This window comes from Nyctibius grandis, chromosome 10 (assembly GCF_013368605.1).
Source record: "Nyctibius grandis isolate bNycGra1 chromosome 10, bNycGra1.pri, whole genome shotgun sequence".
Taxonomy (NCBI): Eukaryota; Metazoa; Chordata; class Aves; order Nyctibiiformes; family Nyctibiidae; genus Nyctibius; species Nyctibius grandis.
The window spans coordinates 14,312,461-14,334,324 of NC_090667.1; the positions used below are offsets into that span (position 1 = coordinate 14,312,461).

Below are 21,864 nucleotides of genomic sequence, written 5' to 3' on the forward strand. Positions count from 1 at the left end.
TGGAGTTTGAATTGAGCTAAATTCAATTTAGTTGAACGAGTCTGTCTAATGTCAGCTCTGGTGACTGAGTGCAGGACACGTGCAAAGCTCATGTTGAGAGGAGAGCCAGACCCCACCGTGGTGATCATGGCTCTATCTGCCAAAGATCCCATGGCCAGGATGAAGCAGGACTGCTGAACAAACTCTGAACCGGGAGTGCAGATGGCTGCCTACCTTGAGTATTTCAAAGCCAATTGGGATGCTGTCCCCTTTCCCTTCTTTCTTGTATTTTCGGCGATCCTCCTGTTGTAAGGAGACCAACACTTTGTCCTCAGTCTTCTTAACATCAAAGACGTACTAGTACAAGAGAGAAGAGGGTAAGCTGTTAGAAATGCCTTTGGATAAATGCCATCGCCAATATGTGCATACGAAGGAGGCAAATGGAAATACATTTGGGGTTGGGAGGAGAGTTCTCCATTTAACAGACATTGCCAGCAATTTGCAGATGAAAATTAATGCTAATAATAAGGATGTTTAAACCAAAAGTATCAGAGACACTGAAACAGGTAATTCATATAAAGGACAGTGTGAGACAGTATTACAAGGTAACTGTTGAGGCAGCAGAAGAGAACACGCCCTCTGAAAGCAAAAGACAAAAGATTAAGTTTTATTAGATATATATAAATCAGGAATGAGATAAAAAAAATAAACCAACAGACTCCAGATGGGGTCTTTGATAATTTTTGATTCTTCTTTTAACTTGAATATCTAAACAGGGCCTGCAAATTTCAAACATCTTTATATAGAACCTGCAAATGAAGGAATCTTCCAAATCTTATTCTTTTTAACCCAAGACCCACAACTTTGTTCCGCACCTACAATTTCTATTTAATATAAGAATGACAGGAATGCTAATTTTGGACTTTCGCAGTTTTCCAGAAAGTCTGAGGAATACCCAATAAAAAGGGCTAAGAAGGACTCCTGCATCTTTAACATGCAAATCTTTTATCCAAAGTGTTTAAAGTAAACTTGAATCAACTTGGGTTTAAGACCAATCAAAGGAAATTATTTCAAGTTTAGGCAGCAGTTCCCATCTCAATAAATCACTCGAATTGCTTACATTATTAAGTATCACTACCAGACCACTTCACGAGTAAGTATGTACCCTTTCAGTAGACAAAAAGGGTCAAATAGGCATTTCTTTATATGAAAAAGAATAAAACACTCAAATTTGTTCACTATTAGAGACTATTTGTTCACTATTAGAGACTCGTGCATACAGAGGGCATATCTGAGTTGCCAGAACCAGCGGAGGGGAAGAGGACACTATTTACACCAAGTTTAGACAGATGCTGTATTCTTCCATCCTCAAAGATCTTTAAATGTGAAGCAAACAAATAAAAGCATAAAACTGCAGCAGTGCAGTAGTGTGCACCACACGTTCTGATTTAAGCTCAAATTCTCTGACAGCATGGAGAAGAATATCATCAGTGGTTTAGTTCCCCCATCCCTGCTCCTCCAAGAGCTGCTAAAAAGCAGATCCTCACTGAGCTTTGCTCAGAGGTAGATGGAGATTGCCTTGGTTGCTGTTGTGGAGCACCCCCTGTAATGACTTCACATCCCTCTGTAGTTGGAGCTCTGCAGAATAAGGCACCATCCCATTTCTCATCCCTGACCCTCACTGTCTCGGGCAGTGTCACACCCACGTGGAGGAAACACCAACCTCTAGCAGAGCTGGCTGAAGCGCAGCAGTATTGGAAAGAAAATCAATACCTTCCCAAGCCTCTGGGCTTCATTAGTTGTTCACGGTATTTACAGTCCAGATTGGCCTCCTACAGAACTACTGCTTGCTATTCTGGGCAGGCTGGTTTTTGGGACAAATCCAATGCTTCTCGCTACTCTTATTTGTGTGCTATGTCAACATTGTGGCAGAGAAAGCACAGGATCCCGAGGAGAGTCCTAGGGCTTGTAAAGAGCCTCTGCAGAGAAAATCTAAAAAGTGAGATATAAATATACAGCAACACCTAGTAAGGCACACGTTAATTCTTGTCCCTGTTGAACCACATGCCGTGTTACCTTGTCAGATAGCCTGGAGTGTTCCAGGGCAAGTGGAGGTGGGGAAGGAGAACTGTGAGAGTGCAAGAGAGCTCTCTCGGTCTGATGAGATGTATGCAACCATGACAATCTTTGATCTGGTGAGATTTCAGCCGTCCTAATGGGTAACAATCTGGAAATCAGCAGGTGGCTGTAGGAATACACTTATACTGGGCTTAAATTCCCTTATTTTAAAGGGACTAGAAGGGTCACAATCCCTCGCTGTACACATAAACTTAACAGGAGGCCTCAGTGTCAGGCATTTCACTCAGGGAGAACAGACAGAGATTATCTTGGACTATGGTAGTATGTGCCACAGTAATTTATAATTGCCCTAAGCTAACATAAATGTGTTCCAGCACTGCTATTAAGAGCCTTTTAATCAACTAGCCTAGAGATAAAACTGGAATAAAAAGAACTTCCATTGCATCAGGCATTGCACTCAACCGTAACGTGTATATTTTGTTCTCTGTGGCAGCTAAACCCTTACAAATGAGACCCAGACAAGCACTTGGAATACGTCCAGAATTGTACAGGGTAATATCTGAATAAAATCACCCTCTGGCAACGGGGCACTGACACAACACAGAGCCGTGAAGAACTGCTTCTCCATCTACACCTGTACGACAGAATGAGCTGGGAGTTTGAGATTCACTCCTGGGCTGAACAGCAAAGGCTGCACTTCTGCAGTATCCTGCTATGAAAATGGAGGGGTGTGGGCAGAAACCTCCCGTAGAAGTGCAGAGAAGCAGACATGAGGACATCTTTAATTAATCTAAAGTGTGTGGTGAATTACAAAAGAACAGAAAGGTCCATTTCCAAAGTAATAACCAAAGCAGTAGGTGCCCAGATCTCATGGACAGTAATGGCAGTTTTACACCTGAATTTGCACACGCTGGGATGAAAACGTACAACGCTGAGAAGGGCAGGAAGGGGAGAAATGGAGTGGGAATGGAGGAACAGATACCCTGAAGAGCTTGAAAGCTACCAGGTAGGATGAGATGAGGAAAATTCTGTAATGCTGAGGAGAGGGTGAGCTTGGGGAAGAGACTAGATACTTTCGGAATCTTAGCTTAATGCAAAGGGAGACTAACAGGGGACCAAACCCTCAGGCTGCTTCAGGGTGTTAAGTGAATGGAGTTCTGTCAGTAGAAGATCAGACTTGCTGCCTTTTTACAACTGGGAAACGGGAAGAAGTCCAGGCAGGACTTCACTAATCCTGGTGTTTCTGACTCATCAGCCCCAAACATGATCAGTCCTAAAGAAACAGCTAAGCTCTTCTAAGAGATTTCACATAAATCACTGAAACATGCAGTGAACCAGCCTACTCCCAGAGGACAGAGACTGGCAATGAGATTTCTGTCAAGTAGTCACTGCCAACTCCTAAGCAGGGTCGATACTTCAGAAGCCCTAGCTAAAGTGGGTACACTTCAATACCTCACAAAATACAGAGATTCCCACCTGGGGATTCTGAAGGAAGGTGTCTTTGTTATCAAAGCATCCACCAGAGCGATTTAGCAGGGGCTCTGAATTCTTTGTCCAAGCCCCGTGCATCATTTTCTTCTCCCAGGTCTTGTGGATACTGAAGTAGGAGGTATTCACAATCCGGCAGATGTCCACATCAGTGAAATTCTTACACCAGTCCTCAAATGTCATCCTGTTCCAATGGACACCAGGAAAGTTATGGTTTATTTAAAAATAAACAGTGATACTCACACAAAGAGCCAAAATAACACATGAAATCTTCCAGTAATTTAAGAGGAGGCATTGCTCAGCTGTCCAGAGGACAAACTGATTCACTGGAAATCTCTGTGTGGAAACACTTGTGAAGCCACAATCACACTATCCTAGAACCTAATTTAGAGAAATATCACCTCAGTGTGTTTGGCCAGCTCTGGATTTGTTCAGTTGCAGCACCTGAGCCTAAAGGATGGGTTGTATCTGCCAGGCTGGATTTGATAACATATATTTTGCAGAGGCAAAAGAGATTGCCTGCAGCCAAAGCACTATCCACTCCTCATTATTTTGGTCGTTATTGTTATATCTGTCTCTGAGCATGACTCAAACCTCTGTACTCTGGACATGGCTTTTATTTAGCACCATCTCAATGCTATAACCTGTGCCTGCTAAAGTGACAGACTGGGTTGCACAGCAGTTAAAAAATGTTCACCTCCTCCAAGAGCTTGGTATCTCTGAACTACCGTCGTGTTCTGGCTTATTAATGGCCCAGAATCAAACTCTGCAGCTGGCTTCCAGATGCCAGTCCTGCCAAAGCCAAGCAAACAGAAGGCTTTTCGTACTGAGCCCTGCCAGCACACTTGATGCAATATTGATGATCTGCTGAGGAAGTTGCTGGACTGCCTCAGTGCATCTAAGCTTTAAGCAGAGTCAAAATCATTAGAGTTCTAGAGATTCTGTAGAGAATGAACGCTTCTTGTGCCCATGCTGGAAAACACTGGCAAATATCAAAATTCATTGGCTGCAATTGTATTTACAGATACTTCAGCCGTGGTTGACCTAGAAATCCCACAGATAGGCACAGTAGTCAGTAAACAGGACTGACAGTGTGTTCAATATTTGGCATTCTGTCATATAAACCAGCACATGTGTTGTCTTGGATTCTGAGTGAATATCCTAAATATAGATAATAGATTTTGAGGGTGTTTGAAACTTATACTTACTAAGAGCTACTAATTTTGTTCTACTAGGTTTTTTTCTGTTCTTCTATGTCATCCCTTGACAGTTTAAATGAAATAGACCTTGTGCCAGGACTGAATAATCTTATCCATTTGGGGAAGTTGTTTTCAAAGCTGTTAAATGGCAGAATTAATGACAATTACTCAGTGTAGACAGTATCTCCAAACCCTTCACAACTCCTACTCACCAGAACTCTCCATCATTCTCAAGAGTGAGGCCCAAGCTCTTACATTCTGAACTGCTGACTTTCTTCCACTCCTCAGAACTAAAGGGGAAAAAAAAAAAAGGAAAAAAAGAACAGCAAAGATGATTAAGAACTTAAATTAAATGCTCTCACTTGGAAAAAAAAAATTGCAAGTAAAATTCTCTCATGGTCCCTTGTTATAAAGGTAGCATCGGAGTACTGAAAGGACAGATGATATTCAGGAAGAAAGTGTGGGGCTTACAGGAGGAGTTTTAAAACATCAATTGATTTGAAAGCTACTAAAAAAGAAAGAGACGAATGGGAAATTGGCACAACTAGAGCAGAACCTTAGGTTTCCTTTGTCACACCCTCCCTTAGGACACTTAAACAGCTGGTTTGGAAGGTCATATGAGATTGAGTCCAATCCCTAAAGGCCCCTCAAAAGAAACTTGGTTTTCCTCCTCAGGAGCTCACTGAACACTTCACTTAGACCATAGTATTCTCTTCATCTTTCCATCTCCTTAAATAAAACAGGCCTGAGGTCTGAGATTTCCCTAGAGAGCCTTTGAGAAGAAACTGTTGCAGTGCAAGCCTAGTGTCCGGTTTCCAGAGTAACACTACAGCCTGATGCTTAAATCAGACAACAAGATAGAAGACAGCATGAGCCCCTTCCCTAATGTGTTACATTAGACAAACAGAGCCACAATTCCTCACTCCCTTTCCAAAAGTACTCTTTGGAAGTAATAGACTTTTGCTAGCTAAAGTATGAAAGATAAGAACGTAATATGCTGTTGTTAAGAACATTGCATTATTAAATGCTAACAGTGGCCGGTAAGCACAGTGTTCAACTGTAACATCATGGTTTTTCATGTGTAATTTGCCAGTGATGGAACACATCCCCTCCAGCAATCGTTTCTGTTTCTGTAGGAGTGCCTGCTAAGCTCATGGCCCACATTAAAATTCATTAATTCAAGAAATCACAAATGTAGCAATTTTACAGCATTTTTCACCAGTCACTGAAATTATCTAAGAATAAAAGACTTATACCATCCCCAGCAGCTAGCAATTACAGATGAGAAACTGAGACACAGACAAACTCGGTGGTGAAGCTGGGAACAAACCTCATGTTCTTGACTCATCACCTTCATCGTAGGCTATTTTTCTACTCATGCTCCAGTGTGCCAGAACAATGATGTATACAGTAAACTAAGGTCCAGGAAGCCCTAACCTCCTGGCTCCTCCAGGATATGTTAATTAGCTCAGGGAATGCTATACTTGGGAAGAGATGGCACAACAGTTCAGCCATCACTGAGTATTGCAGACTGATGTTGTGTCTCACAGCGTTTAAACCATTCATCTAACATCCAGTGGCCCTAATCACAGTTTCATTCCTTTGACACTGGATTTGAAGCACTTACTTGTCACTCCAGGCGCCGTTCCACTCTCTTTTTCCCCAGGGATTCCTCAGCCTGATCATGAACAGCTTTTCTGCCTTAAAAGAGAATATGAGCCTTTCTCCAAGGCGCAGCTTCCGAATTGCAGTCACTGAGTAGGCATGACCGATGACAAGACCCGTCTCTGTCTCCACATCATTGGCACCGCCAGAGGAAGCCTTTAGCACCAGGAAAGACAATAAAAAAACAGAACTCACGTCATTGAGGGCACCTGACAGCCACGCGTTCAAGGGGCAGGACAGGGAAGGCTTATTCTCTTTCACAGGGCTATACATTCACTTCCCAAGTGATTTGACTATGGAAGAAAACAACAGCACTGGGGCTCAAAACTCATGGCTCACCAGTCTGGTCTTCTGCATGATAGTGCCAGACAAGTCCTAGCAGACAAGCCCAGAGCATAGGAGAATACTGCCTGCTACAGCCATTCTGTCTCCTCCTGGCCTCAGAGAGTTAAAGACTGGGCTGATGGACAACATTTATCAGCCCTTCCAAAATCTTGACATCTTTACAAAATGGCTCTTCTGGATCCTGATGACTGTGCTCAGACATAGCACTGTCTGGTGGTGTCCTCAACCGGTGAGTCCAATGCCGGTTTCTGTGTTGGGGTAAATTTGATACCCAGGAAGAACTACTGGCAGTGGGTGAAAAAAGAGGGCACAGGAAAGAAAACTTCCTAGCCATTTGTCAAACCTGTCCTGTACCTCACTCATGACCTGGCAGGCCTCTCTCACATGGCAACTGGCAGATCTGCAGGCTTTCCTAGGAACTGGGTTTGCTCCTCATAGACTTCAAATAAGAAGTCTAGTTTCCAGCAGTGATCAGACAGTAAACTGTCCTGCTGGATGACCTAGGCCTGATCAGATGCCAATCTAAGAACACATGAAAATTTTCAAGTTCTGAAGAAGACCACAATTTCATTTAATGCATCCAGATCAAAATCTCCTAAGTACATCTAGAAACAGATGCTGGAGCTGCTTTGAATGACTGGCCCTTTACAAAGCCAGTGCAATGCTGCTTCTGAGCCACACATACCAGGCAGGGCAGCAGAAAAAGTAAAGCTGTGCCAGTGCTATAACTCTTCTTCTGAGCCAGAAACAATCCAAATGGTCGTGCCTCTGGATTTATCACACCCTCGCCAGAGCCAGCATGGGCATCTTTGCACTGAGCCACATCCAGAGTCTCTTCTCACCTATATTGGGCTATAATCCTTTGGGCCTTAAGACACTCACCGCCTTGGATGGCAAGGAAGGAGGATTTGACCTAGTGCAGGTCCCTGCATGTAAACTTGTAATAACCTAATTAAGAGCTCAATGATCAAGCAAGCCTTGAGATGGACTGAGCAGAGTTGTGAAATGCACATAGTACTTTCTCAGATATTTTTACCCATTTCAAAATTTCTCTGGTCTAAACAGACAGGGTCCTTCTCCTACAGCAGGTGTTGCACTGATACAACAGTGTTCAGTCCCCAAAGATAAGAAATCAGAAAAAAAAAACCCAACACACAAAAGGAAAAGAGAAATTTATATCAAATTGGAACTAACAGATGGTCTGGCAATTGTGAGACTCTCACCAAGACCTCTTTGCCTTTCACCAACAACAGCTCCTAAAGAATCATCTCGTGTTACACCAAGACTGGCTGACGTTTCCAGTGGGTTTGGGCTTTCTCCGGTGTAACATTTTCACTTGCATTTTTCACAAGAAGAAGCAAACAAGAGTCCTTGACAGCATGGGAGTCTGTAACCTCTCCTGCTGCCTTTATTATCCCCCGGGGTTTTCTTACTGCTGGGCTGCCCTTCCCACCTCATTGTGAAGACATTTATTTATTTATTTAAATGAGATATTTAAACATCTACTGTCTGCTCACATTTCTAAATGGTGAAGCTCAAGGCTGTTCTGTAATCCAAGGAAAATGATTACATGTTTGTAAGTTAGCAATGAAGCCACTTGAGTATTAAATGTTCTATACCTAGCAAGCTTCATTGTGTGTATAATACATCTATAAAAAGTGATAAATGCAGACGAGTCAAGCCAAATTAATAGGAATAACCTCTGTGTAATCAATGTTTAGAAGCTCCTGTGTTTAATTTGACAGGCAGAAATATAATGCCAGGAAGAAGTGAAAGCATTACAACTGTCTAATTAATGACTTCTAAAAATACAACTCCCTGTACTTAGCCTGTCTCCTCACCAGATCCACGTTAAGAAACTGAACTGCCTGATTTGGGAGCAACCTATCATCCCAGAAACAATGTTTACAACAATTCACACCAGGAAGTCTGGTCTGTCAGCCTGGTCTGAGCAAACCAGATGGAATTCTTTCTAAATAAAAATTCAGACCTTGTGGAAAAGGTAAAACAAACACCAAAGACCTAGAAGAATTTGTTTCTGATGTTGCTGGGAGGGACAGTTCAGGACTCCTGTTCTAGCCCAGCTGAGTTCTCAGGTTCAATTTCATCTCCCAGAAGGTACCACATCTTTGGTACTGCGGCACTGGCGCAGGGCAGTGTGTGGCCAGGGCCAGCTAAACCAATAATGTGCTCAGGCATCTCCAAACAGGGCTGACTTCCTATTCTAGACAACTCCACTACTACCATGATACTTGCAAGAATTTCTGAATGAACCAACCCTTGGGGGTCCACCAGTTTACCGTGCTTTTAGCACTTACACTACAGGTATGAAATATAGTTAAGTGCTACAGTAATATGATCTTCGTTTCACAGATGGGGAAATTAAAGCAAAGTATTTAAGTGATTTAACTAAGTCCACATAAGATTAGCCTTAGCTAAAGTCTTAAACTGGAAGCAGAGGGCATGGCAGTAAGATGCTGAAGTGCACCTAGATGCCAACCCTGCAACTTCTAGAGAATGACCCCTTTCCTGCAGACTGCGCTTCAAAAATAATTTAAAAGCAATCTTTTAGGAAACATTCAGGCGCCATGGCAGTTCACTGGCCCTCCACATGCAGTAACAGCTTCAGACCAGGTGAGAATTTCAGTGCTACCCAGTCATGGCCCGACATTGCAGACTTTGACAGAAGGTGAGTTAAGCCTGGTTGTCCCTGGTTTCCCTCCTATGGCAAGGGGCTGTGCAAGGCCCTTGTCCGCCTGTGGTTTGTGAAGTGTATAGCACCCTTTGGGAGCTGCTACGCGTCTGAAGTAGAAGGGAGCTTCAGGGTCATGGCCTCCTAATGTAAGCACCTGAGTTAGCTGCCTCACATCAGCCATCATAGGCAAGTTTTGCTGGTTAATTCTAAAGGGGAGTCTTATTAACAAACAGTACTACCTGAGTAACCAAGTGAGCTCAGCCGCTCAGCTCAGCTCCAGTGTTACACTGACGAGACGACTGCATCATCACAACCAAAGTCAAGAAGTCTCAGCAGCTCAGTGCCAGCAGAACTGTTTTCTGTAAACAGAATTCCCTATGAAATACAGTGATTGAACGCTGCCATCTGCCCTGTAACTTAGGGCATTGTAGGTGGATTAACCTCGTGTCAATACTCAACTGTGACCATTTAGAAAGACCAGCATTTCAGATCCACAATAAAGTGGCAGCACAAACAGCTTTGCGGTTTTGTGACTGTATTTAGTGGCTCACGGAGCTGTACTTGGCTGTCAGCACTGCCAACTTTCTAGCCTTCTCCATATGGAGCTTTCCCAAAGCATACAAATGAAGGACATACTCAATATACTTATACTAGTAATGGTGTTTTTTCCAGACCTTTTTCATTGACATTAACTCTTAAAATCCAGCTCTCTATACATACCATAATGGAACAGCTGATCAACCCGCCTCTTTTATGCACTTTCAGCAAGTCTTCAAACAGCTTCATCTGCTCAGAGATAATCTCACCATATTTGCCCTGTACCAAATCAACAGACTCTGCCACTGCTCCAGTGAAATCCACAATTGCATCTGCAGCGCTGCCTCCATCTAGGGCTTCGTAAGATCCAGCCAGCCTGGAGGTAACACAGAACATTCTCAGTCACCAAGTGGCTCTTAGAAGTGCTCTAATTTGGCTTGAATGTAGGTAATATACTTGTGTCTCACCGAGGAAAAAACAAAACAAAACAGGTTCCAGATAAACCTTTGCTGGGTTTCTAGGAAAGGAGTGTAATGATCCTTACGGCTTTGGGCTGCTGAAGTAGAGTGCATTGCACTCTTTTATGATTCACCTCCTCATTCATGCAGATTAAAGGAGGAGTTTTCAATATTTTTTAGGTTCTCTACTAGCAGCAAACCTAAAACCTATGGAAAGTATGATAGACTTGAAAGAGAAAACAAGCAGATGGATAGAAGGGACAGCACTGGGGAGTAAAAGGACAATGAACTAGCTCATACTTTGCATAAGCTTTCTCCAATAACGCACACCAGAATTCATTTTTCACATTGGAATGGCAGTAGATCAACTTCCCGTCCATTGTTGGCAGCAGATCATCCACAACCACTTCTGTCCATTCTCCAAAGCACCAGAAACGGAAACGGAAAATCCCAGCATATTTCTCTGGGTTTTTAGGGTCCCATTCTTGTTCGTTAAAGTCTGGAATCACCTGAGAAACCATGCAAGGGAAAGTTCACCAAATAATACACTACATTAAGATTTATTCAGAGGGCAGACTGCCCTGGAGCATGCACCATGCTGGTATTCGGCTTCATGAGCAGCTGACCTTAAATAGATGAAGCAGTGAAAACAGAGGGTGAATTTGGTACAAAGTCAAATATAGTCCCATGTCAAAGAATCTTTTAGGAATGCAAAATTCAAATTGATCTGCAGAGAAAAACAAAGAGAACCTATTGCACTCTCTGGCTTTGCCATATCTCTTCTTTGGTGCTCAATGGGACTGTGGGAGTGGGGAGCTCTCATAACATGAAAAATGAACTTCTAAAGGGAAGATTTGAATCCACCAAAATTCACCACTCATCAGAGGCACATTAGTCCTTAGGCACATTAGAGGGAAAAACGTTGGCTGATAGGCAGGGAAACAACCCAGGTTTATTAGCTTTATTTCATGCACCAAGAACCTTGATCACTTACCCGCTGCCAGAGGGTCTTCCTCAGAGCCAAGCAGGAGCATGCAGCCACAAACCAGCAGTTGCCCAGGGTGCCTTGGTGTAAGTCGTGGGAGCTGATTCCATTCACAAACAGGTGGGGGTCTTCACAGAGGTCCTAAAAAAGCAAACCAGAGGTCACTGGAGACTCCACTCCAGAAATGATCACAGCATCCTTCCAGCTATTCCTCTCCACACTTGTTCTGCATCACATTCCCATTGAAGCGTGGAGTTTCTGTACCAGGAAGTTCAAAAGCCCTCTGGCACTGAGTATATTTGAAAGTCAGGGTAAACAGGGCTGTTTAAGTTCTTACAATAGATTGTGTTGCCTTATCTAAACACCAGGATTTGCCAATTTTTTTTTTTTTTTTTGCCAGAGTTCCTAGTTCTGCCTTCAGCTGAAGGTGATCTTTGAGGACTTGAATTAACTCAACCTTTGGAAGACTTGTTTGGCATTGGAGCAGTTAATGAACTGAAAGTATGTGAAAGGAGAAGGAGGAAGAATTACAGGGAAGGAATTTGACCAAAAAAACCACCAAACCATCAAGAAAAGCATCAGGAAATTATGTTACTGACACCAGAACTCTAAGCTCCTCTGCCTTCATTGCCACTCCCTTGGCGGACATACTGGAAACCTTCCTGCACTAACAGCATGATTTACTGCAATGACTCCTGCCACCCAGCACCAAAGGAGGCAGAGAAAGCACGTCTGTGAAATACACCTCTCATTCTCTGGGTCTCACCTTCCTCATTTACCTGGCTCTTATTAGAACCACTTGTTCCTCTTCTCCCATTGCTTTCCTGGCTCCATCTCTATTTACATGCAGATTCTCACCAAAGCATAGCTGGCTCTTCCTGTGATGCCTCCCTGCTCCTCACCAGCTTGCCCCTTGCTGTGTCTTTCCCAAGGGGTACAATGATAGCCTGCAGGTCAAGGCACTAAAAGGAGCACCTCTAAGTATCTCTGAACACGGGAAAGCCACAGGAGTACATTTTGCAGCAGTATTGTGTTTGTTACCAAGAAATCCTTGAGAAGGTGTTCTCCTGAACCGGTATGTATGTGGCCTCACAGTCCCAGAGAGAACCTCCCAAGCAACACTTCAGAAAACGGGTAATATTTCTGTCCCATAATTGTTATGGAACCTACTGGTTTCAACTCAGGGATTGCTCATGACACTCTCGTGTGAATCATTGCTTTTCCTGACTGGTAGAGAAGATGGAAGAGCAGACAGTGGTGAGAAATTCTGCTCTTTCACAGTATAAGAATAACCCTAAATTTCAACACTGTGGGAAGGAAATGATATTATATCCAGGCATTAAGAATGCAGACTAAATAACTCCCTCTCACCTCAAAATGGCAGGAGACTCCAAATTTACTGCAGTCTTTCCAGTCTGTTATCAGCAGCAGAATAAGGAGCTGTGCTCCTTATGGATTCTTACTGCCCTTTGATAATTATAGATGATGATCCCAAAATACCAAGATTGCAATCCAAGCCCGGCTGCACACCACGGGTATGTCAAAACCTCTCAGTCTTCCCTTTGATGGGATGGTGACAAATCAGTGCCAGCTGAACTTACTTTCAAAGAAAAGCTCAGTGCTGAGCTGAAAGCCTGTTCTCCTGGGCTGGTTTAGCAGATGGCAGCCTGAAGTCAGCTCACGGGATGAAATTCATGGTGCTGCTGGTGTTTTCTTTAATAAAATGATATTTTTGGCATAAGACTTTTCTCATTAAATAACAATTGATAGAAATTTTTAAATGCCTCTTGGGAAACAAGTCATTATATGACTTGACATTATATGACACTGTTCTTCTGTCAGTATTTCTTACATGTGTCTTCACTTAGAGAAATTTCAAAGCTTATTAACAGACCTTAACAAAATTTTGAACAACAAAATAGTGTCTATGAGGAAAACTGACCGTGTACAAGATACTCATCTGCATCATGGACAGATTCATTCAATCTGCCCGGATGCTCTGATATGGGATGGCAGCAGGAAAGTCAGGCGAGCGCTTCAGCTGATGTAAATCAACCCAGTTGCCTGTTGCAGGGGCTGAAATGAGTTGACTACTTGACCTTTACTGCACGATGGTAGCACGCATTCCAAACCCAGCTTGGGTAGACTCAAGTGTCATATCCCATTTCCATGCATCTCTGGCAGTAATAATTTCTAGCTTGTTTTTCCTTTCAAAATGTTACTTTGTTAGCACAATAAACAAGGGATAAATTGAGTCTTCAGGGTTAAAATTGTCCAGACTTTTCTGTCACTAGAGGAAGCCAAAACTTTCATTGGTTTTGAAAGAAATTAAGCACTACCGTATATTACAAATATCTTCTCTTATTTGGTTTGCTTTGCTAAAAATAACCACATTAAACTGTCATTTTTTAATTGAAGTGTGTCTCGCATCTCACACAGTCCTCAGAGGAAAAACAGAGAGCAGCATGTGTCAGCTGCCAGACATATGGATGGGATTAGCGTGTGCTGACCACCGGGGTCCAAAGCAAACATGGAACGCAGAAACAGCACCTCCCTGTTTCCACCAGAGTCACTAAATTCTTCAGGATCCTGCTTGATAAACCCTTTCTTATTAAACTGCCTGGGAGCCCTGGACTGCTGAGACTAAGGACCAGCACAAGGAAACGACATTAGCTCTGTTTCTCTTGTCATTCATTACAGCCATTTTAACAGCTTCTCTGATGACTGTCGCTGTGTGGCTCAGATGAGATGCGCAGTAACACTCAGGTGCAAGCTATAGCGAGCTGTTTGCCCTCTTCTGGGCTTTTTGCTTGTCACCACTTATGCAGCATAGCTAATTCTAAGGAATGCTTTTGAGGTGGAATTATTCATCTAAGCCACAATTCCCCCAACACAGTTAGAAATGTGCTATTTAAATATATTATTCTGCAGTCCCTGTGAGGATCTTTAAGCATTTTTGTTTGCCCCAAGCATGTAAAAAAATTTAAAATTAAAAAAAAAAAAAATCAAGTTTCCAGTAATGGTCCCAGCAGTGATAATTTAGGATAGTTGAGGACCAAGCCAACTACCATAAGAGGAATTAGAAGGAAGAGAGATTGATGTGAGATGTGGCCCGGGCATTTCAGGAGACCTGATGCCTTCTCTCCCTTGCAACCTAAGCACATAAGCACCTGGGTTCTGAGTTCCACTGAAGTACCTCCTTTGCAAACATACTGGTTTAACCCTAATCGCTTTTCTCAGGATCAGCCTGCATCATCTGTGCTGTAAAAAAAGAGAAATATCTTCACATTTCCAATAAAAAGTTTAAAGGAGGTTACTGGGTCTTATTATACATCATTAATGTAGAACAGCCACACTATTTCTGATACAACACCGCTAATAAAAGCGGTTGTTGTATTATTTGTGCCCACATGGAGCATTCCACCACCCAGGACGCAGAGCTCTCCCCAGTTCTCCCCTTACGTGTGTGCATGATAAAATAAACACCATCTGCAGAAGTATAATTAGGCTGTACAGAGTCTGGAAGTGAGGTAACAGGTTACAGGGTCTCATGGTTCTGCTGAAAACCCTGATGCTCTTATTTTCAGACCAGACTTTCATTTGCATGACAGAAGTCTATTTGTGTCAGCTCCTATCCTTGCGCACTGTGTAGGCTTGAAATAGCTGACATTTAGTGTTACTCAGCTGCTGATGCTGTGAGAAATAAAGTGGCTCACAAACCCCTTGTTCTGATTTTAATTGGTTCATCTCTTTGTAACAGAGTAAGTAAATGAACTGGTTAATGAGCAGACTGGGAGAACACTGAGCAGTCTGGAGATGAGAAACAGCGTGGGATCACAGGAAATAACAGTGGGAGAGACCTTGACAGGTTAGTCAGTCCCAACACTTGCCTGGTGTCCAAATTGCCTATCACTAACCTACTTGTGATGAAGCTTCTCTAACCTGCATTTAATACAGCCCATGAGGGAAAGTCCACATGCTTCCACCCCTGGTCAGCAAAGTGCGTTTCTGAGCTACTCTACAAGCTCACTCTTCTGTGAATGGGGAGAACAGTCAACTGACTGTTGCCTTTACAGCAACCCCTCATATAACCTACAAACCTCTTCTCTAGTCTTAATAACTGGTTCTTCATGTTTTGTATCACTGGTGAAGTGTGGTACCCAAATCCAAACACTATGCTCCAAACGAGGCTTTAGCAGTGCTGAGTAGAGCTTGATGCTCTTGCCTGCTGAAGCCGGGGTGCCATTTTTCTGTTTTTTTTTCACTTGAACTTCACATATTTACCTTGTGTTCTGACTGTGACCCACCCTCTGATCCTATTCCATGGACTTGCTGCCTAGTCATTCATTCTCCCTAACTGAGCCATGAAGTCACGCAATACCAACGCACTGAACTTGGTTGCATTGATGAAGTGATGCTGAATTCCATCCTGTTTATTCCACACTGTTTTCCCAAGACATCAAGATAAGTTTGAATTCCCAACCCTGTCAACTGGCTTGCAATTCTATCCCAGTCTATGTCCTACAGTGTTCCTGTACACGCCTTTCTAGCCCCTCATCCAAGTAGTAATGAAAATACTGAAGAGTACCAGGCTAAGGGAGATTTCTGCAGGACTCCATCAATACAACGCCAGCTTAAGAGTGCTCCAAGTCATTTATTTCATCAGCTATGCATCCCCATTACAGAAGTTCAAATTAATTCAAATTTTCTTACTTTGGAGAGACATATCAAATATTGCCAAATTCTTATGAAAGTCAAACTATATCAGTTCTACTGCTCACCTCTTAGTGACAAGATCTGCCCCATTGTATGCTGGAAGGAAACCAAGCTGGTACATATTAGTGTATCTGAGACAATATATTTTTATAATACAATCTATATGATCAGACCAACAATCATCTGCTTAGGTCTGATAAACTGCAGTCAGGAGTCTCACTGAGATACAAAAATGTTTGGACTAAATATGAAAGATGGCAACTTAACTTTTCTTTGCTACAACATATCTTCCTTAGGAAATTTCAAAACAACATGAACCATGGGAGGCAACAGAAACCCTTTTCACTGGAGCTATGAAATGTTGTGTATGTTGCTCTGTCATGATTCCTTACACCACAGAAAAGTACAGGAGATAACTGATTAACTACGCACATTAACTTCAGGTTGCTGTGGCTGCTTTAAATCGTAATTTAGCTAAAGGAAAAAGTTCCCCTTAGCTCTGAAGATGCATCTCTTGGCATAAGTGTTACCAGTATCCATGAACTAAAAAATATGCAGTATTGGTTATGAATAGGGAGAAAGACATTCAAAGGGTTAATTAATTTGCTATGTCTTCACAGACATTAACTGAACCTGCACTGTAAAACATTATGAGAGAGTTCTGATGCCTGAGAAAAGGGAAAGATTATTTTTTAATGGATTAGAGTCTGTCAGCTGGCTTAGACAGAAAAACAGAGATTCAGGGAAAGGGAAGAAGAAAAAAAGCAATAGTGATATTTGCAACTAAGATTTTCAAAGGATTCAGTAGCATTTAGAGCTTACTTTCTACAGCACCCTTTAAAGAACCCAGCCCTAACATAAAAAATAATCTACTTTTACTTGCACACAAGACCTACGGAGACAGGCACTTTCCTTGATTTTACCAGGCTGATCTACTTAAGGCCAGTACACCACTCCCTTAAATTTTGTAAAGCAGTTTGAATTATGTCAGAACTAAGAATTCTTTCCATTTTCTTCTCTTCTCTCATCCTCATATTGTACTGAGTCAACTCCTGCAGAGTGAGGTCAGTGTAGGGAAGCAAGGGGAAAAGCAATTCTTTCTGAATATGGATGCAAAAATTCAGCTTTGGCTGTAGCTAACTATGAACCAACTTCATCTAAAGGAAGGTAGCAAAGACAGCACTTATTTTGAGGTTATGTAGCTGAAGAGGTAGAAGAGATTGTCTATCCTATATAATAAGTCCAAGCTGTGCTGGCATGTTTATAGAAACCCTCTCCAGATCAGGCTGCTTGCCAAGGCAATTGCAGTTAGCCCTAAGAAGAAAAATAACCGATTCCAGCTGTGCTAGATACTTCAATGCACGCAAAAAGCCTTTTGCAACCTTGTTATGCCTGAAAAAACCCTGCCTATGGAGTGAAAAAAGAGAAGTCTTAAGTTACAATCATGGCCTGTGGTATAGCTCCAACCCCTCAGAGGACAGTTCTCAGAGAAACCTCCATCAAAAGACAACCGGGGTCAGATATGACCCTGGCTGAAACAGCCCGTGCTGAGATCAGGAAGTGACTGTCATCGTCAGTGCTGTTATGCCACGTAAATCAACACAAGAAAGACGTAGCCCTCAGGTTTCCATCTGTACACCCTGAGCTCGGGATGTGTAATTCCTCTGTAAACTTCATGCTCGTTGTCCAGCAACATCGGTTCCTGAGAGCAAGATAATGGCTGATACTGCTTTAAAAAGAAACCCAACTGTAGATACGGAAGCGGAAGAGTAGGCCAGTTTGCTCCAGCCTTGTGTAAGAGAAGACTCAGTTATTTGGGGATTGAGAAATGCTTCTTCCCCTCCTCCATCTCCAATGAATCCTGTTACAAAACCAAAGGCATCACAGACAGTTTTATAGGGTTCTTTTCTTCCAGTTTGGGGTTAGAGGTGACTAACACTCAGTGGAGGCCCTGGGTTTCAGCCTTACCCTGCCTACAGGGCACGTGTATTTGGGGAGGATCTGAATCAATGTTTCGGAAGAAAAAAAAAGCCAAACGTTGGGCAACATGGTGTGTATCTTGGCTGCCTCTAGACTTCACCTGACCCTTGGAGCACTAGAGCAGCTCTCATCCAGAATGCGACAGCTGCTGGAAAGGGCACAAATGATGTGCCGTAGGGCTGACCTTTTCCTGAACCTCAGCAAAAAAGCGTTTACTGAAGCTCTTAGAGTCCTCTGCCACCTCATCCCAGAAATCACTCAAGACTACGAGGAAGGACTTTCTGTTCCCCCAGGACCCTCTTAGAAGTGTATCATACCACCTCTTGCTGCACTATCTCAGTTTGTGGTGCTTTAGATCAATGTTCTACAGAACTGCAGCACATTCATAATACTTTGTTTTCAGAGAAAAGCTGTCTTGTTTGAGGAGAGCATTTTTTTTTCTCACTGAACTTACCAGACAACAGCCTTTGTCTCCTGCCTTCTTCCCCTAGTACCTATTCCCTTCTCTAAATTGAGTACTACAATTTGTGTTGCTTTTCCTCATGAGCAGTAATCAGAGAGGACATTCTTAGGACTGGATTAACCTCAGGAAACAGTCATGTTCTCTCAGGTAGGTGTCTAAACTCCCCTGTAACCAGGACACAAGTTCTTTCAAAGGGCAATGTACAGTCATTCCCTTGCCATCTCTCTCAGAGTGTGATAACACTGGAGAGAGGCCTCTCTCTATATTGATCATATAAATCAAGGTAATAGTTCAGAATGGGCCCACACCTTTCAAAGAGTTGCTACACAAAATGTTATCCTTTGTGTCTTCGGTGAGGATCTCATCAAATAAACCCAGCAATACACATCACAAAAGCAGGCCCAGGTAGTTATAGGAAATGCATCCAAAGTAGCACAGGTTAAAACCCAGAATATAACTATTTTAGAGGTTATTTATCTGAAATTTTAAAAAAAGTATTAACTGGTGACCTGAAGTTAAAATCTCCAGAAGATTATTGTTGTTTTAGTGAATACAGACACTGAACAGCCAGAGACCACTTTTGGTTGGTTAATATTACCACCTTTTCTGGAATATCTTGTTTCCTCCATGTCTCACTCATGAGTGATTCCAATCTCTATGAAACTTCATTCTCTGCTATTCCAAAGCTACTACAAGTTTGACATAATTTGGGGAGAATAATTTAATCAAAGCACTGTTTTAATTGGCTAAAAATTTATATATTTAGATTTCTTGAAAAAAGTGTTTTCAATCAGAAAAGACACCATTTTTGGGCCACTAACCCAAAGTTTTCTTGTAAAATGCTTTTACAAGAATTTACCATGATTTTGAGATGGTGATGCTCCACGAAAAACGGGTAGATATAATAGATATATTAGCTGAGGCTGGACAATACTCAACACTTACTACTGTGAGCGTAGACATCAAAAGAGCTTTTGGTGGATGTGCTGCCCACCAGCAGGAAGAAGGACATTACAAATCTGTTCCTTAGTATTTAATAAAATCAATCATAAATGAGTTCAAAATCATTATTAGAGATTAGAGTGTGTATGACAGCAAGGGGATACACAGCACACGGGAAGGGCCCCAGACAAGTCAGACTCATCGCCCGTGAGCTGTGCAGTCAGTCCGTGTGTGCTCTGACCGTTCATTTGGGAGTGCTGCTTAGCACTTAGCACTGCTCCAAACGGGCTGCCAGCAGTCCAGGGGGCTCAGACCAACTGGTCTTTTTTCTCCAGTGGAAAGGAAGGAGTTGAGGGCATTTTCAAGAAAAACTGAATGTACAGTTCTTTTGAGAAACAGGTGGTATAAACCAGCCTAACTATTTCTGCAAAGAGCAACCTTCCAACACAGTGGACATGTCTCTGCATTAAATGCAAGTAACAGAGGCAAGGCCAAGCTCAAAAACAGTCAGTGTAGAGCGGCTCCCCGACATCACTTCCAGGCAGACACTAATGCGGCTGAGGTCAGACGTGGGCTATAAATCCACCCAGAGTTCATCAGACTAAAAGGCCACCCACCGTTCAGCTATGTTTTTTTACTGCATCCTCAAAACATGTTTTTCAATCAAGTTCTTGAACTAGTTTCCAAAGATGAGAAATAAAAACAATAAGAAAAGGAGGCTGAAGAACCGAACTGGACCAGTGCGGAATAAACAACCTCCAGGTCCGTACGCCTGACTGTTCATCTCTGGCTGGGGAGGCAGCTATTTTCTCTGCCTGATAATAAGCATCATTTTGTCTGAGTGGCCATGACCTTGTAGGCTTGTCCAGCCTGACCTTATGCTGTGTCTCAAGGGGCTATTAACTGATGCAGACAGAATTCTTCATCACTGCCTTTTATGAGGAAGGGAATATGCTGTTTACAAAAGAGTATTAGGCAGATTTCAGCCAAGTCACACTTTTTTTTTTTCTTGTCACAGAATCCCAGAATCAATCAGGTTGGAAGAGACCTCTGGGATCATTGAGTCCAACCATTGCCCTGACACCACCATGGCAACTAGACCAGGGCACTAAGTGCCATGTCCAGTCTTTTCTTAAACACCTCCAGAGATGGGGACTCCACCACCTCCCTGGGCAGCCCCTTCCAATGGCTAATAACCCCTTGCTGAGAAGAAATGCTTCCTAATGTCCAACCTGAACCTCCCCTGGTGAAGCTTGAGGCTGTGTCCTCTTGTCCTGTCACTAGCTGCCTGGGAGAAGAGGCCGACTCCCACTGCGCTACAACCTCCCTTTAGGCAGTTGTAGACTGCACTAAGGTCACCTCTGAGCCTCTTCTTCTCCACGCTAAACACCCCCAGCTCCCTCAGCCGTTCCTTGGAGGTCAGACCCTCCATACCCTTCACCAGCTTGGTCGCCCTCCTCTGGACTCGCTCCAACACCTCAACATCTTGCTTGAAGTGCGAGGCCCAGAACTGGACACAGTACTCAAGGTGCGGCCTCACCAGTGCCGAGTACAGAGGGATGATCCCTTCCCTAGACCGGCTGGCTACACTATTCCTAATAGAGGCCAGGATGCCATTGGCCTTCTTGGCCACCTGGGCACACTCCTGGCTCATGTTTAGCCGGCTGTCGATCAGCACCCCCAGGTCTCTTTCTGCCGAGCCGCTTTCTAACCACTCTTCCCCCAGCCTGTAGCACTGCACGGGGTTGTTGTGGCCGAAGTGTAAGACCAGGCACTTGTTCTTGTTGAACCTCATGCCGTTGGTCTCGGCCCATCTATCTAACCTGTCCAGATCCCTCTGTCATTACATCAGGCGTTGTGTGGCAAAAACAAAGTCAGGTCATCTAAGAAACATTGTCTGGAGTGAAAATGCTGATTAAGCTGGAGGTGATTAGTTTTACTTGAAAGGAGATATTTCTTCATTGTCCAATGGCAATACACAGACTTTAAAGGTTAAAAAGCATAAGTCTAAACTACAATACTAAAGAGTATTGTACAATTGTTTGTATTGTACTACGATAAACCTCTTTAGCAACAAGTTCCTCCTTTCTCCATCCCTCTTCCAGCAGAGTTTGGTTTCAGCCTAGATTCCTGTATCTACTAATTGTAGCATTTATCTCAGACACTTTCTTGAAGATAAAAATCCTTTATCCTCTTTTCCCAGTCGTCTCATCTTTTTCAGACAGCACCTTGAGGTGTTCTCTCCCACTTACTTGCTTAAAGCAAAAAAAATTTAATGCCTGGGATAACAGTGCACGGAGTTGCCATTGTAACCTCCCAGATACTCTTTTGGA

At 42.9% G+C, this 21,864-nt stretch overlaps 1 protein-coding gene across 1 annotated transcript in view; it reads right to left on the reverse strand.

Annotated features, from left to right (window-relative positions):
- Window positions 1-21,864, reverse strand: part of CAPN6 (calpain 6) — a 62,458-nt gene that overhangs the window by 12,421 nt on the left and 28,173 nt on the right. Inside the window, exons 4-10 of the mRNA XM_068408718.1 lie at window positions 11,440-11,571; window positions 10,746-10,954; window positions 10,171-10,363; window positions 6,373-6,566; window positions 4,958-5,035; window positions 3,535-3,730; window positions 214-336 (exon numbers count right to left, since the gene is read on the reverse strand). Coding sequence (XP_068264819.1) covers window positions 214-336; window positions 3,535-3,730; window positions 4,958-5,035; window positions 6,373-6,566; window positions 10,171-10,363; window positions 10,746-10,954; window positions 11,440-11,571 — 1,125 coding nt within the window. The remainder of the gene's footprint in view (window positions 1-213; window positions 337-3,534; window positions 3,731-4,957; window positions 5,036-6,372; window positions 6,567-10,170; window positions 10,364-10,745; window positions 10,955-11,439; window positions 11,572-21,864) is intronic.